General features: G+C 44.3%; 1 protein-coding gene across 1 annotated transcript in view; it reads left to right on the top strand.

The window, feature by feature from the left end:
• The window catches only part of ABCA4 (ATP binding cassette subfamily A member 4), a 133,719-nt gene that overhangs the window by 41,269 nt on the left and 72,298 nt on the right, over positions 1–20,152 (top strand). Inside the window, exons 12-15 of the mRNA XM_036094473.2 lie at positions 12,072–12,277; positions 12,911–13,087; positions 15,042–15,264; positions 18,372–18,593. Of these exons, the coding sequence (XP_035950366.1) occupies positions 12,072–12,277; positions 12,911–13,087; positions 15,042–15,264; positions 18,372–18,593 (828 nt within the window). The remainder of the gene's footprint in view (positions 1–12,071; positions 12,278–12,910; positions 13,088–15,041; positions 15,265–18,371; positions 18,594–20,152) is intronic.

Raw genomic sequence — 20,152 nt, forward strand, 5'->3', positions numbered from 1 at the left:
GTCAGCTTTACCCCCAGAAAGTCTGCAGAAAGAGGGAGTGGCTTTCCCATAGTATAAGCAATACTCCCAGACAGTTTTCTGATTGGCCTGGCTCTACCTATCTCTGAGTCTCCGGGGGGATCATGTACTATGATAGGGAGGTGTGGGTCATCCGCCCACCATGAGGTCAGGAAAGCAAAGTTAGCTTAATCTGAATCTCAGGGACTGGGCAGGATTACTGTGAAGTGGGGGAAGCTGTTTCCCCCAAAAGAAGAAACATAAGACAGAAAAGCCTGAAATGACTTTTCCTTCCCCATCTGTTGAGCTTCCATTCATTCGTTCTTTGAAACTCAGCTCTCAAATGTCACTTCTGCTTTCACCATAAGTTTAGCCATTCACTCCTCTGAGCTTTCTCTACCACATGTGTCCCCATCCCTGGCCATGTCACCACCATCCACCTGCTGTGGTTATAACACATGCAGGGTTCTGGGAGGGGGTGTGGATGGGAGAGAAGAGCTCTACTGAATGGAGTTCAGTGGTTCTCACAGTGTTTTTGTTAGGTACATCAGGAGTAAAGAATATCTCTTGTCTTTTGTTTGACTTGACATTTGCTTGGTGACATAAAGGTCTCATTTCTTGTAGGATTATTTTTTCCATGTAGCTTGTGCTTCATGTAGTGCCAGGCACCCAACAGCTACTTAATATGTACCAACTGCTTAGATGGATAAGAATTCAGTTTCTAGAACCAGACTGCCTGGGTTCAAATCTCTGCTACTTGTGCTTCAGTTTCTGAATCTGTAAAATGGAGATATTAATAGTACTTACCTAATAGACTTGATTAACTGAGTTAATTCATGCAAAGTATTTGCATGACCAATGCCTGGAATATAGTAAGCACTTTAATACTAATTTATTAACAAAATACAAACCAACCAAAACTACTGCTTAAGAGGAGGACAATGACATTAGTGAAATCAGACCCAGCCACTGAGCTGTTCCTGATGCCCCTCAAGGGATTATGAGCTGCTAATTACATCCTGCCTCAGCCATCAGGATTCCAAGGGCCTTGCAATCCCATTAACCGAGCTAAGTGCTCCTAAGCAAAGGCCATGGTGGCCACCGGTCAGTGGTCTCCCGCAGGGGTTCCTAAGAGGGGTTTTGATGGAGGCAGAAGCCCAGCAGGTGATTATGATGAGGTTTCTGGTCTTCCTGCTCTTGCAGGGGTCAGAGGGAGGAGGAAACCAAGGGGATACTGAACTGAAAGGTGAATGTAGGAGAGGGAAATGTGCAGTGAGGAAGAAACCAATCATTGCAATTGGTCCTGGAATGTTCTGCTTTTATTCGTGTGCTTCAGGAAGTCTGGAATAGCCTTGGAGACCCTCCAGCTCCCATCCCATGGACTGCTCAATAGCAGACTGGGAGGAAAACTCTTCCCTGGTGGCTCTAAGTGTCTCTTCAGGACAGGGCAGCAAGTATGTTCCTTCACAGGCTTAAGACCTGACTGAAGCTCTCCTTTTCAGGAATATGCCTTGGACTAAAGAGGATTAAGAGCTTCCTCCTGGGTCAGTCTTGTTACCTACTTCCCTGCCTATTCCAAGAAAGAAAAAAAATCATTTCAGGACAGTTAAAGCAAAAACAGTCTTTTAAATGAAAATTATGTTGATCTAGGTCAATGTGGCACTCAGATGTGATATTGAACAGTAACAGAAGCTCTGAGAACTAAGAGCAAAGACCTTTAAGCCTTTGTCTTTATAGGAAAAGGGAATGATTCAATAGGTTTTCTCTTCAACTAATAGAAAAGCTAAATCCCCTTCCTTTCGACTTGAATGAGGCCTTAGTTACTGGACATTCCATTGAGTAGCCTGGAGAGTTCCCATTCCCCTGGAGCCGCCTTGCTGGGTCACTTACAGGCCATGCTAGGCCACTGAGTATAAAACCTTCTCACCTGTGCAGTGAGGACAAATGGGCCTGAATCTCTGCTTCTTATGGACTATGTCACTCTAAGAAATTCACTTCACCTGCTAAAACTCAATTTTCTTATTGGTAAAATCCAGATAACACAACAGACCCCATAGAGTTGTTGTCAGGACAAAATGAGAGAAGTGTGCAGAGCACACACTTCATGCCATTGATAGTTAGGCATGTGTAAATTCTCAGCCTTGGGTTCTTGGCTGTTAGGCGGGGATGGTAATACCCTCCTTTCCAGGTGGCTGTGAAGGTGAACTGGGAGAGGGCTGGACGCATAGTAGAGATGCTCCATGCATGGCAGTTCTTCCCCTGAACCACATGAGTGTCTTCCCCTGAACCATAGACTAAGTAAAGTCTTTCTCAGATTGAAAAACTTTGTGTAAACATTAACCAGAGACTATGAAACTATTCTCTATATTAACCTTAGTGAATTGGCTTAGAATCAGGACTGCCAGACCATTCCTAAAAAGACCCAGCAGGATGGCCCTGCCCTGGGTGCCATTTTGTAACTTCTGTGAACAATGGTCTAGAAATTTTGCTATCCTCAGAGCACCAACTCAACAAGGGGCTTCTATAATTTCATTCATTCCATAATCACATTCTGTCTTTCCTCCGATCCCTTGCCCTTAGCAGGGAACAATAAAGAAATGAACAAAAGGCAGCCCTCCTACTGAGAAGGTGGGCAGTGGGCTAAGGAAAGCGGTAATGGTATTTGGGGAGCCCCACATTTCTAACATGTGGAGAGATTCATTTCTGCAGGCATTCAGATCATCCTCTTCCCCAAATTTAAGGAGACTGAAGACAAGTGAGTCTTCACATAGGTTAATCTCTTAAACTGGTATATGTATACTTTTATAGCCATAATTTATATGTGTCTTATCCACATATATTTTTCTTCTTGAGAAAAAAAAAATAGAAAAATTAACAAATTATTCCTCTGATTACCCTTTAGTTAAAACAAGCATACACACCCCTCCCCTTTGATTTCTTTGTTCAGTGAAAGGTTAGGCCTGGCACAGATGGAATACTATTTAGAATTCAGAATGTATTTAAATTACATTGTATATTTGAATTTCAGGTCTTGAATTTCGCATCAGGAAGCTACATTTAGCCAAATTTCAATATGAAAATACCTCTGATCAAGGCATAAAATTGTACTTTAACCAGTCACAACTACCCTTCCCTAAGTCTTGAAAAAACATATATTCATTAACTGTTTTAGCCTCTGCTGTCTTCATAGTCAATATATGTGCATAGCCAATATTTATTATCTTCATGGTGATTATCTTGTTGATAAATTAGCAGTAGTGGGATTTTTTGGATTCATTTTCCTCTGTGCCTTGCATGCTCCTGGCAATATGCCACCACCACCCAACCAGAATGTGCTCAAGGAGTATAATTTTCAGGCTGGCCTAAGAAAAAATAGGATTAGGAAGATAAAGCCACTGATTGCGTAATATCTTTAGAGTCAGATATATAGATATTTGTGGACTATCTACAGCTTTCTTCTGTTGATTTCATTGGCTCCAGTTATGCATTGGGACGTTAGAAATCAGAGGAGAGGTAGAAAGAGTGCAGAAGTCTACACCACAAGAGCAGTGTTATTTCAAGGGCCATGAACTGGCTCATAAGCAGTGACCTTATTTTGTGCCTCTCGTCTCTCAGAAGAATAGAATGGAACTGAGGCAGGAGAATGTAGGTGAGGGGTGGGCTGGGGTCATGGGTGGAGGGAAGGGATATCGCTTCCCTTGTATCTGAGGCTTACGTGCCCTTTCATGCAACCCTCTTAATTGACTGCCTGTAGGCATAATTGTTTTCATTTTACAGAAATAAAAATGGAGCCTCAAAGAAGTTGAGTAACTCGCTTAACAGCACGTCAGATAAGTGGGGGATCCAGAATTGGAATCCAGACCTGTTTGGCTCAAATGAGGAAGTTCTTTCTCCTGTAATATGAGGGGCACATTAGTGGAGGCTCAGTATGTATTATTTGGATAAATTATATAATGAGTTGGATGAAGACAGCAATTATTTTGTAATACTCTGAATAACAGACACTATTCTGATTGGGTCTTTTCTGCATGGAAATAACTAGATTTAGAGTAGGAAACCAAAAAAATTTTAGCTGATTTGGTTATTCATATATTCGCATGCATTGAACTATCTACATCTGAATAAACACAAGTAATCCTGACCCCTAGAAGCTCACATTTTATTGGGAGAGATAAGCATGTTATTAAATAATGCCATATTAATGGTCTCTCAAAGGGCTACTAGAACAATAATTCAATCCGATGGAGTAGAAACAAATTGCACAAATCCAAATTCAAGTGTCACACATCCTCCAAGAACTGTCAGTTCTTCCTCCAAATTATCTCTGAAATCTCTGCTTCCTCTTCCTCTCCATGTATGGCCTCTTTACAGAGTCTGTACCATCTCTCCTAGCTGGTCACTGGACCTCCATTCTCTGCTGCTTCTGCTCAGCTCCCACATTGCCTCCAGTGGGATCTTTCTAAAACCCATCTCGCCATGACATTCCTGCTTAAAGCTCCTTAGTGATGCCTGGTTGCTGTAAAGGTGAAGTCACTCCCAGTCTAGCCCCTTCACGGGTCTTCCATATTGTGTGGGATGGCATGCTGCCCCAGGCCTCCCACCTGTGTAGGCAGATTCCTTGCCTCCGGCACCCTCTGGCTCCCCTTCAGGACTCAGCTCCTGTGTTTCAGGCCTTCTTCTACACACCATATTCATAGCCCTTGATAATTATTTGTTCCTACGCCTTCCTACCCCCATAGACCTGAGCCACTTAAGGGCTGAAACTCTGTCTTATTTATCTTTTGATTTCCCATTTTATGTTAGTAGAGCTGCAGTGACATAAAGTAGACACCCATGCATGCCAAATTAAAACTGAAAATACATTTATGCTGGGTCTTAAAGACTGAACTTGCTGGCTAAACAAGGCAGAAAGACAGTTTCAGACAGAAGGAAGAGCATAAGACCAGTGCAGAGGTGTGGCTGTAGCATCAGGGGAGTAGGTGGTAGGTGGGGGTGGGGAGGAGCAGTAGGGTCAGGAGATGTGACTAGAAAGGTCAGCTTTACCCTGCAGGCTATGGGACGCCATCTGCAGCACTTACTTATGGGTTCTGTGATTTGGGGCAACAGTGCTGTTCCACCAACTGAAAAATGAGGGCGACATCTTGTGCTGCAGTTTGGGGAGTGTTCACCGCTATGGTGGAACTGGCTATTTGCAACCAGAATGTGCTCTCTTTGGTCAGTGCCTGACTCTGTTGATTATGAAATACCCTTAATATAGTGACACTGACCTCCCAGAGTTGGTAGAATGATTTAACCAGAAAGCTTTGAGAGCTAGCATCTTCTGCAGTTACCAGCCAGGTTATTGTGTCTTCCCTCGGACCCAATTAGGTAAGAAGCTTTACCTGGTGGCTTTGCCGAATGTGCATCTTGGCACCCCAACTTGACTTTTTGTTTCATTATTTATTTATTTTAGAAACAGACATATTTTAACAGCTGTGCATTTCCTGTCCCTTTGTTTTCCAGTCGTGGTGCATTTCCTCACTCTTTGTGGTAGAAGGTTTCAGATGTCTGTTTCACAGTGCCTCGTGTGTTAGATAAAATTTATGGTGGTGCCTTTGGCCTCTGTCTCACCATCCCAACCAACTCAAACAGCCCAAAGCAATTTTATTTAGTGGCTTTTTCCATGTGGTGGGAAATGAATCTTGAGTGTTAGAGCCTAGATCTGCCAGGAAATTCATTCTGGGATGTTTGCCCACATCCATTGGCATTTTTCAAAAGGAACCCCAGGTGTCTACATTAACACCAGCAGGACCACTTCAGGCCTCCATGGGCATTCATCAGCTGCTTTGTTCTCAGCCTAAGTATGGAAGTTAAAGATGTAAGAGGCAGGACTGTAGAGCCAACATCTCTAAGGGTGCAGCCCTCCCTTGTCCCTGGACTCACCCCTGACACGTCCTGGGTGGATTAGTCAGAATATGTCAGCACAGGGTGCCATTCCCCTTTGATTATCAAGTTCAAACAAAAAGGGAGATTCTTTCTTTCTTTGCCTCCACTGGGCAATGTTTTCCACTTAATATATAATTTAATTCATCTATTACTTAATGTGTTTGAATTTAGAGTCTGGCAGGTCAGAGTTGAAGAAGGAAGCCTGCTGCTACCGCAGCTTCTCCTCCCAAGGTGGTGTTTGATTTAGCGGTGTAAACAAATGACTGCATTCTCAAGAGGTCTTGAGCACAGCTGCCTGCCCTGGAGAGAGCTCGAACCTCTTCCGCTGGGGTGAACTCTGCTTCCTGGGGAGTATCAGCAAAACAACTGACAAGGAAATGTAGGACTTGTGTGGACTTCAAATAGCAGTGGCCCTGCCACCGGCGTTTGCCTACAGCAGTTGGGAAATGAGGGGAACAGGGAAATCTCTCTTTTTTCTGCCCTTTGCTAGCATAGGGCATTGTAATGGTTCTCTTTCAGATTCTGAACTCTGGTTGCAAAATTTGCCCAGAATTTGCCTCTGAGGCCATAAGACACTGTCTTTTTATTCACTGAAGGTGCCCTTTGAATTTTTTTCTCATTGGCAGTGCTATCTTTATGTTGAGCCCCCTAAACTAGCCTTCATATCTACCTACATTATTCTTCCCTAACATCCATGACCATACGGTTTCTCTCTGTGTAGAACCGTACAGCTTTTATAGATTGACTCCATGGCATCAGCCTTGTTAGAACCTACTGTGTTTTCACTTGTAAGCTAATCATACCAGACCAAATATGTCAAAATCCATGACCCAGAATATGGGTTTAGTCATTCATCTTTGCCTCTCAAACACACTCATGCACATACATAAATATACATGACTGTTAGCCAAGATTTTAACTTCAGGGACCAGAGCAAGTACCCCACAGAGAATGAGGCCACTTTCTTTGAGGGAGGTGACCTCCCCATGAGAATGCAAGGGTACATCATGAGTCATACCTCAGAGTATGACCCAGGAACTTCTGAGTTATGTCCAAAGCAGCTTCCATAATTGCTGTGCCTTTACTTCAGGGAGATTTGGTGAGGATGGCATTCTGGATGATCTTCATAAACCCTTCCTCTGGGTAGAGTTGTCTGACTTTCACTTAATGGCCAATCAGCAGCTAGGGAACACCAGTGATTTAGGACTCACCCCCATCCCTCACCCCCATCCCTATCCCTATTGTCCAGGTGGGACATGGGGCTTTGACTTCAGTCTATAGCGTTGTTCTAACCAGCTGAGATGCTGTAGATCAGCTTGGGATCAGCCATATTATTTAAAGAAAGTAACTGCCTTCCTCCCAGACAGCTGTCACAAATGAAAGGTAACCTGGCAGGGCTTAAAAGCCATTAGACCCTGTTGACTTTAAAGATATTTTGCAAAAACAGTAATAAAAATGGTATTTATCAAGTTCTCATTATTTGTGAGACAGTTTAATATCCTCCAGAGGAAGGTTGCCTTGTTATGCCTCCTCAGCGAGCTTGGAGTGATCACTGTAATTGGCCTCATAAAGTGGTGGTGAGGGCTCAAGGGCTCATACGACCAGAGCACTTGGGCCAGTTTGGGTGCATAGTGAGCACCAGCTTTTATTCTTACCGGGAGGCACTGGCTGGCCCTTCTCAAACACTGTCATGTGATCCTTAGAACACACCTACGAGGTAGCATGTATCTTAGTTGTGCAGATAGGGAAACAGACCATACAGTTAGAAAACAGCAGAGTGGGGATGGCATTCAGGGCTGTCTGTCTCTTCAACAGTACGCCATACCACTTTCCAAGATGGGGAAAGGTTAACCCAACTTTGAAAATGGGTCAGATGTTTCAGGATAGAAATGAGTGTTTGAGAACCTTTTAAGTTTTGTTTTTTTTCACAGAGTATCAGGGTACCAATCTAGGGGGACACAACAGGAAACATGACTGTGAATCAGCTGCCTGATAAAACAGCCAGGACAGAGCCCACGTCATTGTGGGGCTCCACAATGTCATTGAAAACATCAGCTGCTTATTCCAGTATGGATTTCCCTTTAAGACATGAAAGGAGAGTTCAAAGAGCTCGATGGCTCAGAAAGCTAAATTATTAAAATACATTTGTTTTTATTAACTTTTTTGCTTCAGTGAGAATTATACTCTCATTAACATTCTACCAAAAACTCACTTTTCACTAATTATTCCTAGTTTATCCTCTGAATCCAAGATGCACAGGAATTATGTTCAAAATACGGTAGTAAAGCTGTATTTCTTACAGCAATCAAGACTTCTAAATTTAAATCAATTCAATTCAATAAACACTCATTGAGTCCTTTTCATGAGAAAATGCTCTTCCAGAGACCACAATGAACTAGAATGGCCCCTGACCTCCAGGAACTTACTGTCTCTAGAGCTGTGGTGACCTGCACAGTAACCAGGGACCGTGTGTGGCTATTTAAATATTGATTAGAAAAATTCAGTGCCTCAGATGCACTAGACACATTTCAAGTGTTTGACAGCTGTTTTGGGTCACTGGTTACCATATTGGATAGGGCAGATATAGAACATTTCCACCATGCAGAAGGATCTGCTGGACACTGCTGCTCTACTGGACGGGGCAAGAGATCTTCCTGTTCAGGAATTCCGTTGCTCTGACTTTGTGGTTGGAGTGTGGCTTACTCTTAGAGTAACATGGGGAAACAGCACCACCCTTCAGACTTGACATTTGAAGACATGGATTCAGATTCTGCTCCTGACCTATATTGACCTTGGGCAAGGCCCTTTGTCCCTCTGATGCCAGTTTCCTTACCAGTAAAGCAAGGACATCAGATCACAAAACCTCTCTGACTTCTGTCCAAATGCTCTGTGATGCTTAGTGAATTGGTAGAATATTCTGTGTGTGTGTGTCATAATGTACCACAGCTAAAAGAAACTACGAAGAAGAATTTCCATCTCCAAAATAATTTTTTCATTTTAGAAATTTAATTTCAAATTCAATTTAATTTAAATTCAAACTCAATACTAAAATTCTATACATGAAGACCTAAACTTGCTAAACTGATTTATTTATTTATTTATTTTAAGATTTTATTTTTAAGTAATCTCTACACCCAACACGGGGCTTGAACTCATAACCCCAAGATCAAGAGTCCCATGCTCCATTGACTGAGCCAGCCAGGTCCTCCCAAACTGACTTTTTTTTTAATGAGATTCTTTTATTATTCATTTTCGTAGAACAAGGTTTCCCCAGAGGAAACTTAAACGTGTTTCTTTTTCTTTCTTTCTTTTTTTAATGTACTCTAGCAGTTTAGTTTTAATGCTTCCTTGCGCAAGCAGGTTGCCAATTCTCTGTCCCCATAGTGTGCTGTTAAGTACTGACGAATGCTGGGAACCAGGCCCTTGGTCTTCAACTGTGGTGAAAGTCTATATTCCCCACCAAAAAAGATGAAAAACCAAAAACCATAAAATAGCAAACCCTGTTTTATTTCTAGAAAAAAAATAAACCTGTATGAAGGACTTCCGGTGTCATGAGGTACTTAAGTCCTTTATCTCATTAAAGGACTGACCAGTGTGAGGCTGGGGGATGCCTGTTTGCAAAGGGAGAGCTGGGTAAAGAGAATTTCTTGTTTTTCTTAATTCTATGGAATGTGACTACACTTACTGGTATTTTTTAAAGAAATTCCACTTCCATTTAAAATACCTGTCTTCTTAGTATGGTGTCACTTAAGCCTTGGCCCTCTGTATTTTCTCATTACCTGTGTTCCTCTTTCCCATATTAGCTGGAACACTAACGGTTTCTTTTGTTTTCTTTCTTTTCGTCTAGAAGACTGAGAACATTACATGGGACCTGTTCCCAGGATATGGAGCCTGAGGTGGGACAGTTTAGTTCAGGAGGCCCAAAGAGGGTGGATTGGCAGTCCTTTTTGTTCAGGTCCAGCTCCTCAGCACAGTGAGGCTTCTGGCTCACCCTCTGAGGTTGCCTGAGGGGGACTTAGCAGTGAGGGGGTGGGTGAAGGAATTGGGCTTGCTTGCTTCTTACCAGGGCAGCGGGAGCTCAGTCCTCTGATCACCTCCTTATGACCTGCCCACCTTCCTTGCTTCTCTGCTTCTCCTGGTATGAGTTGTGGGATCAAATGAACTAGAGTTTGACCCCTACTCCACCACTTTGGGGAAATGACTCAGCCTCTTGGGGCCTGAGTTCCCTGGGCTGCAAAGGGAGGATAAATAATAACTGTACTCTCCTACTCTACAGGACAGTTGGGAGCACGTGGACGGCAGTGGAGCAGGCTGGACCCGTGGCTCCTGGTATGGGGGGAGAAGTCTGGGCCTCTGGAAAGTGGGAAGGGAATCCAGGGCCAGCCACTTGCTAGCTGTATGACCTCTGGCAGGTGTCCTAGAGTTCAGTTTCCTCTTCAGTAAACTGAGGATTCCAGGTAACTCACAGGCTCTGCGTGAGATAATGTGTTCCTTCAAGCCTGTGTTACAACAGTCTTCTAACCAAGCTTCCTGCTTCCCCTCTTGCCCCCACCAGTGATTGTTTGGAAACACAATTGGATCTCACATGTCCTACCCTTGCTTAAAACCCTCCACTGGTTTCTTAGGGCCCTTTTAGAATTGGCCTGGAAATCTCCTGGTTTTAGCATGGAAAGCCTCGTGTCCTAGGAAGCCCCTTGTTGGTTGATCACACTGCAAGTCCAGCAGGGGCAACTGATGTGGTCCCCAACCACCTTCCTAGTGCTCACCTCTCACCGCTCACCTCTAGTTACTTCTACTTCTCCGCACAGTGCAAAGACCTAAGGAGCATTCAACACAATGCTAATGCCCTGGCCCTGCCTTTTGAGAGTCTGATTTCATTGTTAGGAGTGGGCCCTGAGAGTAGGTGTCTTTTTAAGGCTCCCCAGTGGTTCTACACACAGCCAAGGATGGGAACCATGGCTCTCTTCTTACAGGTCTCCAGACATCCCATGTGTTGTTCTCTGTGCAGGAGCTGACCTTCCCCCTTGTCTCTTCCCTTGGCTAATTCCTTCTCATCCTCGTCCTACTCAGGAATTCCTTCCTTCAGGCAACCCTCCTGCACCCCTCCAGGTAGACTTAGCTACCGATGGGCTCCCAGACTACTCTGGGCTTGCTTTCAACAGAGCCCCATCATTTTGCATTATGATTGTTGGTTTACTCCACACCTCTCCCTCATTAGGTCTAGAGTTTCTTTCGGGAAGAGATTTTATCTTCCCTCCTTGTATCCCTGGAGCCAAGCAGGCTCTGGCACATTACAGGCCTTCAGTAAGTATTGGGTGAACAAATTAATCAAGACAAGGCCATCTGACCTCTTGTGAGTTACATTCTAAGAAAGAAACATTGACACAATAACCCTAGTGTATTATAGGAACAAGAGGTTAAGGAAAAACCAGATCCCAGTATAGTCTAATACTTTAACAAATCTATAGATTTCTTGGACAACCCCCAATATTCAAATTAAAAGAAATTCTTAGTTTTACTTTTCTGTAGGTAATGATTTTTTTCTCTTCCAGTGGAGAGAAAGAAGATCTATTAGGAAATTCCTCTCCCACTCACATTACCTGTCAGAACTGTGACTGGAAATGATTTCTCTGACTAAATCGTTTTGGCTCTCTGTTATTTTCTTTCTTCCTCCTTGTTCTTCCCTCAGCTGGCCATTATTGTGTGTTTGCAGGGAGGCAGGAAGGTTCACTGCTACAGCTGCTTCTCTCTCTCTCTTTAAAACTCTTTTATCGGCTTGCTTTCTGATCTTCAAAGCAGCCTGTATCCAGTGTGACCCCACTCCCTTGCCTCCCCATGCTGGGGAGTGAGAGCTGGGAGTCTTTTTGTCATTTTGAATACTTGCATATTTGGACAGCCTCGGACGGCCCTCACCAAATCTGCAGGGATGAGAGCAAGTCAGTGTTTGTAAACCCCCTTTACCCCCAAATCTAGACCCAGTGACAGATTGACACCAGACTCCACAGTTAAGCAAACAGTAAGTTTCTAGATCTCCTTACATTTGACTCATCCCCCGGGGGCAGCAGCCCTTATCCCCTGCCCTTTTTTTGCAGTTGAGTCTTTGCCGTTAGTGTTCTTCACATGCTCTCAACCTTTGTGATTATCTGCAGTGCTTGATCCTGGATAAGTTTGAAAGCTATGATGATGAAATTCAGCTCACTCAACGAGCCCTGTCTCTGCTGGAGGAAAACAGGTTCTGGGCTGGTGTCGTGTTCTCTGACATGTATCCCTGGACCAGTGTCCTACCACCCCACGTGAGGTACAAGATCCGGATGGACATCGATGTGGTGGAGAAAACCAATAAGATCAAAGACAGGTGATGTCTGGCCCTGCGCATCCCTAGGAATGTATGTGGCAAGGAGCAGGGGCTCCTCTGGGCTCAGGTCCCCATCTCCTTGTAGGGACGGGAAGGTTACTTGGAAAGGCACAGAAACACTTGGGTATCAGAGAGCTAAGCTCCCTAACCAGTTGGCTCTGTTAGTTGTGGAACCAACAGAGCTCGGTTACCCTGTTGTCATTCCCTCAATTTAGCACTTGTCCCTGGCTGGCCTTTGGGCAATTTGGGGATGGAAACCTCTAGGTATTGAATTATCTTCACGTAGAGGTTCTGCAAATGAGGTGTCTCCAAAGTCACTGGGAAATTACATTTGGTACAGAGTGAGGGATTGAGACAGGACTCGGCATAAAAATCAGTACGATTAAGTTAAGAAGAGATGAGATATTTTATAAAGTTCAATGTAGAGTCCTTGAATTAAAGCAATTACAAGTCACTGTGGCTAATATTTGTAACTGAGATTTAAACTGTGAACTAGAAAATAGAATCACTTTGGAACATTTTAGGGGTGAGGTTTTAAGAGAGTGAGTTTCGAGTCCCCTTGTGCTTGTGAAGTGTCAGTAAGCTGTCCATTCCCATTCACATCCATTGTCCCTCCCTTTGGGTTCTTTGTAGGTACTGGGCTTCTGGTCCCAGAGCTGATCCCGTGCAAGATTTCCGATATATCTGGGGAGGGTTTGCCTATCTACAGGACATGATCGAACAGGGGATCACAAGGAGTCAGGCCCAGGTTGAGGTTCCAGTTGGAATCTATCTCCAGCAGATGCCTTACCCCTGCTTCGTGGATGACTCGTAAGTCAGAGGCTTCCAATCTCCCTCCCAGACACACTAATCAGGTTGCTGGGGTGGAATGGGAGTACTCCCCAGGCTTCAGTCTCTTTGGAGAGAAACCCAGGGAGTGGGGCCAGCTTGAAGAGAACGGAGCTCTGAATGAGGAGCCGGCTTCTCCCAGACTCCAAGCAGGGCCAGATGGGCAAGTGAAATGGCAGGGAGAAAGTAGTTGGTGTTGTGGGTGGAAAAGGGAAGGTGAAAATAAAAGCAAGGGAAGTGAGGTTGGGAAAGGGGACAAAGGCTTTTTAAGTTTCCACTACGTAGTATGTTTGGTATGTGGAAGAGTTCTGGTCAGAGTGTTTGCCCAATGATTGCCAAATCAGCAAATTAGGACTCTGCATTGCAAGTAGGTCTGGTTCCTAGGAGCCTCAGAATAATGCAGCTCCTTCCCTAATTAACATTCCCATGGTGCATGCTTAATGAGAAGGTAGAGGAATGTGTTGGATGAGATGGAACCCTCCCTTCCTGCCCACCCCACCCCCACCCCCAGGCCTGTACATCTGTTGGCCAATAGCAAGCTAAGCAGGTAGCATATTATTTTCTGAACGTGTATTTGGGGCGTGATAGAGGGACAGAGAGGAAGAGAAGACTAGGTGGGCTCATTTACCAGGGTGGATGGGGGCAGGAATATCACCAGGACAGGAGCAGAGACCTACAACTGGCTTAGGGTTCAACTTTTAGAAAAAAAAAAGGGAAGTTCACCATAGTGCGCGTTGTGTCAGTGGGGTTCAGGGAGGAGAGAAACATTCACAGCCTGAAGAAAGGAAAAGTCAAATTGCTACCTGACAAACAGTTAAGATAAAGCCCAGTATGGGCACAGGAAACCCTCTCTCCACACCCTAGTCCAATTGGTTCTCCTTCCTCAGCTCTACAAAAGACTAAAGAGATAACGGTGGTTGTTCTGCAGTCAGTTTGGGTTTGGACGATAAATGGAGATGGGACGGGGAGCCAAGGGCAAAAGCCCAGTTCCACATTTAGGATCAGAATGGGAGTGTCTGGCAGGGTAGTGGGGTACACAATAAGGAGACAGTGGGGAGTCTAGCCATTTAGAGTGCAAGAGCCCTCTAGTGGCAGGTCGCAGAAGTGCAGGCTTTATGAATTTCTGGTTCTCTTCTTAGGGCCATCTTGAGAACCCTCCCACACTGGAATCAGCCCTTCCTGTGACAAACAACAATTTTCACTACATAATAATCCCCAGGGCTTTACTAGCACATCAAGCACAAGGAACATATGCATAAAATTCACAATAAAGTAATTCCAGAATATCAAATCTATCCTGCTTGGTAGAATGTATATCTATGGGATTACTCTACCGGTACATGGCTGGTGGAGTTAGTCACTATTGGATCACTGATTGATTTATTGATGGGTCATTTGCCTTCTGAAAGTGCCACACTGAATAGTTATTTTGTGCCTCTTCCTGCATAACTGCAGTTTGATCCTCTGGGATAGATAGTGCTAAGAAGGCTGACACCCCTGGGGAGCTCAGTTATTGCTCTCACCACCAACACCAGTTCCCTTTGTTTGTGGTTCACCTTCTTGGACTTAAGTGTCAGTTAGCATGTATCTATTCCAGTCACAACCACATCATCAAGTTTGCAGTTCTTTCCTGTGTGATCTTACAAGAAGGTCTATATGGTGTAACCTACAGAATACAATTTTATTTTACACATATAACTTGTAGAGCATTCATCTGGGCTAACCAAAAAGCTACCATCTTGCTCTAAGGAAAAAGTAATCCTTCAGGGCAGAGTGCAATGTATTAGAAGATTCAAGCCCATTGAATGCCCAGTGGGATTTTCTGCCTTTCCCTCCATCTGGGCTTTGTTCTCAACACATCCAACCAACCAGCATTTACTCCACCTCTACCAGGTACAGGGCATTCTACTATTCTGTTTCTCTCCTCTTGCTTCAGTTTTATGATCATCCTGAACCGCTGTTTCCCTATCTTCATGGTGCTGGCCTGGATCTACTCTGTCTCCATGACTGTAAAGAGCATCGTCTTGGAGAAGGAGTTGAGACTGAAGGAGACCTTGAAAAATCAGGGTGTCTCCAATGCAGTGATTTGGTGTACCTGGTTCCTGGACAGCTTCTCTATCATGTCAATGAGCATCTTCCTTCTGACCATATTCATCATGGTAAGCCAGATAGAAAAGGCCCAGGAAATCTTGAATAATGTTGTACCTCCCACTTTTCCTCCTCTTAATGAACACGTGCCTGCATTAGTCATCTGGCCATCAAGGATAGCCTCACATGTAGCTACCCAGCCATTTCAGCCAATGTGGCACATGCAGCTGCCCAGTCATTTCAGCCAAGGTGGAAAATACTCAGAGGACCCCCACCCCAGGAGCCCCGGTATGTTCCCCACTCCCACTTCCTGCCCAGGGAGCCACAGTCCACATAGATTATCTAGCCCCATTCCTTGGACTACCTGGAGAAGCTGCTGTTAGGAGAGCCCAGTGCAGCATGATTGTATGTGCAAAGGGTTCTCTCTTTCCAGACATAGAAGAAATGAGTACAAAGAGTGTTTTCCTGGGATTACTGTCTCAAGCAGCAGCTGGGGTTGGAATGTGAAAAGCCTTTTCATTGTATTAGGAGAGCAGAACTAGACGGTTTATTAATTACCATCATGGTCACACCATTCATGGCTTGACCAAAGGACATTCTGCTGTCTTAAAAGTCTCCAAAGTGTTTTAAAGGACAGAACTTAGAGTCTGTCCTTTCTCAGCGGTAGGAATTTTTATAGCTGCAGGCAGCATGCAAAGGTCCATCATCTGCAAACCTGCAGCTCCCTCACAAGCTAGACTTGAAAATAATCCATTATTTCATAATATGTTCTTTCCCTCCATTTTTAGTTCCTCCACAGTAGATGATCTTTTGTACTTGTTAGACAATAAGCTCATAAATTTGGGTAGTTTTTTATATTTATTTGATGGGATTTGGTATAAACTTCAGACTTTAGGCTTTGCAAGCTCCTGTTATGGTGTTATCAAGCTTGTTTTGTTTTTCTACGATTGTCATATTAGTGCCCCTCTACACTAAGCAATATGTGTGCTGAACAATAGACTCTGGCTAAGTGTGTCCCATCCCATGTTGGACCATACTGGTGCCAGGAATGTTTCATCACATATCCTGTCCATCCAGCAGATATTCAGTTAAACCAAATCCTACTCCTTCTCTTCGCAGTAAAATGTACTAATTCTGAAGGGTTTTGTTTTCAGCCTTAGTCAAACCCTGTGCTAGAGCCCTATCAAAACCAGTGCTGATATAGAGGTCATTCTGCTCAAGCAACCTAGCTTTAAATTTGTGGCTTCAAATTTGCTCCTTGAGATCCACAAAGATGGGGAGAGAAGCTGTGCTCCTTGTCTTCTTCTAGTGGTCCCTTATTCCTTCCCATCCTTCAGTCTGCCCCTTTTTCCATTTCCAAGATGTTTTGTGTCCTCCGAATTAAAGGAGTCAAAATGCGTAAGTGTCTGACTTATGCAAAGTGCATAAACATGTATGATATCCTGCAATGTCTGTTAAGTGACATTGAGAGCTGCCTTCCTAAGAATGAGCATTAAGACTTCAAAGCTTTTAGGACGTGAGGTAAAGAATGTTCACCAAGAGTTTCTTGCACAAAGGGGTTTCTCCTTGTGGGAACCAGAACATTGTTCCAGTGATGACGGAAACAGAGCTTTGCACACAAAATAGGATTCCTTAGAATGACGCTCCCATCTTTGCCTTGTCCTTCCTTCCCACCTTAACTATGCAGGAAAGAAGCTGGAAGCTGGGACAATGGGAAGGTTCCAGTTATTCAAACTATTAGGAACAGAAAAGACAAGTGGTCATTAGAGGAAGCCAAGGCCTGTGAGGCTGTTGGGTCAGCCCAGTGACTTTCTTTCATCTCTGCCTGAAGTCACTGAGAGACTATATGGGCCTAGAAGCTTGTGGGACTTTGCTTTGAGCTGGGATAAGAAATTGATGTTATTCTTCTGAGAATACCAACAACCATCTTAAAGTTCTTCCTGCCATAGCCACGCGTTCAGCCGTGGACTCGCTTTTACTGGGCTGTGTGATTAAGGAAAAGGATTGAGCTTTCCAGGGTGATGTGGAGAGCTCTTTGACACACAAAGTCAGGAGCTCTGAGTCCTAATTTTGATTTTCATTTAGAGTTCCTCAGAGTTTGGTTCTAGTTAAGCGTAGCCTTTTTCCACCCTCCTTTGGCATTTGTTTTATTCTATTTTTCAATCTGTTCCCATCAGTGCCTGGCAGGCACAAGAATGTGAATGAGGGAGAAATGGTAACAGTGGCAGACAGGTGACACATTTGTTCCTCTCAGCTCTTGCACACCCATGACAGATATTGCTCATTGCCTCTCTTTTCTATTAAGAACCCAGTGCTTCAGGGCACCACTAACAATTGATTGGAACCCATTCAAGAGATGAATCTGTTTGTACCTTTATGTTCCCAAGAAAAGAACCAGATGATCTATATGTATTTGGAGTTCTGTGCAAGGGGTAAAATTCCTCATAGGAGGTCTGTAGTAAAGGAGAACCAAGAAGGCCTAATAAATTTGAACATCTCAATGTATCCTATAGGGAAGTGGGCAGCAACTCACTTAGTGAAAATTGCTAATTTGGTCCTATTTTCTACATAGCCAAAGTGATTGACTCATGAATTAATGTCAAAGATACTGAGTATTTCCCCAGGTTCTATGTATTTGTATGATAGTGATGAAGGGGGAGGATTAATCCACTTCCAAGTGATGTGGATTAATTGCTGATATTTTCATCAGTGTGAGTGGTAAATCCCAATACAACTACACATGATTGAGTCATCAAGCCAGGCCCCAAGCAAAATGTTACAGCTTGTTGGAGGGTCTCCTACCTCCCTTTTTTGTCCCTCATCTACTCAGTGTATCTTGGAGCTGTTGATGCTCTAAGATCTTCCTCCCCTGTTCTAGGCTTATTTCTCCCTTCCCGCCAAGGATTTGCTTACTTAATACACAATGATTACTCATACTGATAGGCAGCCTAATGTGTTGCCCTCCCAGGGAGAATGGCACTTGGAGGATTAAAGGAATTCAACAGCAGTGAGTCTCACCTGTGGAAATTTGGCACCCACGAGAGATGGTGGGAGAGATCACTCGGGAGTAGAGGGCTTCTGAAGACCCAGAATCATGGCACTGAGGTTGCCCCCTGGGAGGGATGGTGCCCTGGACATGGGTGGAAAGCACCAACTCAGATGGCCTCTTTGGTTTCAGCATGGAAGGATCCTGCACTACAGCAATCCGTTCATCCTCTTCCTGTTCCTGTTGGCTTTCTCCACGGCTACGATCATGCAGTGCTTCCTGCTCAGCACCTTCTTTTCCAAGGCCAGCCTGGCCGCGGCCTGCAGTGGTGTCATCTACTTCACCCTCTACCTGCCACACATTCTCTGCTTCACCTGGCAGGACCAGATGACTGCTGACCTCAAGATGACTGTGGTGAGGGACCTTGGGCTTGCCCCTAATACATGAGACATTTTCGCGGAGGCGTCTGTAGTAGTCCTGGAAAACTGGCCTGCCCTTTGCAGGGATCCACTTTGCCTTTTGGGTGTAAAGGACATAAGGTGTAAAGGCATAGGGGCAAAAGTTGGACAGTTTTCATCCTGAGCTACCCAAGAGTCCCTCCTTACCAAACCTGCCTGATGAGTCTGCCCTGGGAAGCAATCAAAAACCAGTTTGATTCACGGGTCCTTTCTGTGTCCATAAGAGAGGAACAGCTTGGCCCATTTCACTCACTTTTCTTTTTGCAGCATGTGAGAAGATTCAGAAGGGCGGGAGCGTGCTCCCTAACTGTTCTGCCCAGAAGGATGTTTCCATTCATTAAAAGCATTTGTTTCTCTCCATAAAAACTCAAATCCGGTAGTTTACAAGGGTCTTTATCACACTCTACCACTGCATGCAGAAAGGAGTGCAGAAATGAGCCAGTTAAGAGCCAAGCCCTCTTGCCAGGGCAGGACTCTAGAAATTGACTTTTGATTGCTTGAGAGACAGACTTCTTAGTTCACAGTTCCCAAACTAATAGCACTATCTTTTTCTCTAATCGGTTTCAAATGGGCCATTTCCACCCTCTCATTAACCAGGCTTAACTGGCTTCCAGGTTCTCTAGGGTGCAGCTTTCCTTGTCCTCCAGAACTTCCCTCCATAGTTCTCTATGCAGTGGGATCAAAAAAGGACTACCACCTTCTTCTTATTGAGGAAGATCTAAGATATAAGTTGTTCTAATAATCCAAACTTATTTGGCTACAGAGCTGCCAAGGCATCTGCCTTTTATTTCTCATGTTAAACAAGAAATTAATTGCTGTTATTTATAGCACCCAATTTTCTAAAATGATCACAATGGGCTCGTAGCAAAAAATCTTTATGACTCAGCCTATGGGCAGAGCTGGGCTATCTTGATATCAAAGACATCAGTACTTTGAGGCCACAGCTAGCTTCATGGGTGTGTGGATCCACCAAGAAGCTATAGTTCTGGAAGTGTGTGGACCAGGGCTGAGCTGAGAATTTTTAAAATGGTTTTTATGAACATAGAGCTGGGGAATCTCATCCTTCTATAGAGAGAGTTTGAACCCCACCCCAGGTCATACAAACTGCAGAGAGGCCTCTGAGCAGAGGAAATGAGAATGTGCTTCTGTAGGCTCTGTACATGCTTTCTGCCGTGCCGGTGACCACCTGTGGGGACTTGGCCAGGGACCCCCTTCTTCAGCCTTCTTTTGCATACCACCTGTTTAGTTGACTTGTTCTCTCTACAGAGAACCTAAGGAAATGATTGTCCTCAGTCTGGAGAGGAGAAAAGGTGACATCAGTGGAATCTGAGGCTTTTCTGGACTCAGTGATAAGTCCTTAGGAGGTCATGGGACCATCCCTTGCCTGGTCTCCTAGACTGTCCTAGGACACTGATGACTTTGTGGACCCTTCTGATGGGATTCACACAAAGCACCTCAAGTTATTTTCTCTGTTCTATAGAGAACTGTGTGATCTCAAGAAAGAGGTAGGAAGAA

The sequence above is a fragment of the Halichoerus grypus genome, chromosome 5, assembly GCF_964656455.1.
Source record: "Halichoerus grypus chromosome 5, mHalGry1.hap1.1, whole genome shotgun sequence".
Taxonomy (NCBI): Eukaryota; Metazoa; Chordata; class Mammalia; order Carnivora; family Phocidae; genus Halichoerus; species Halichoerus grypus.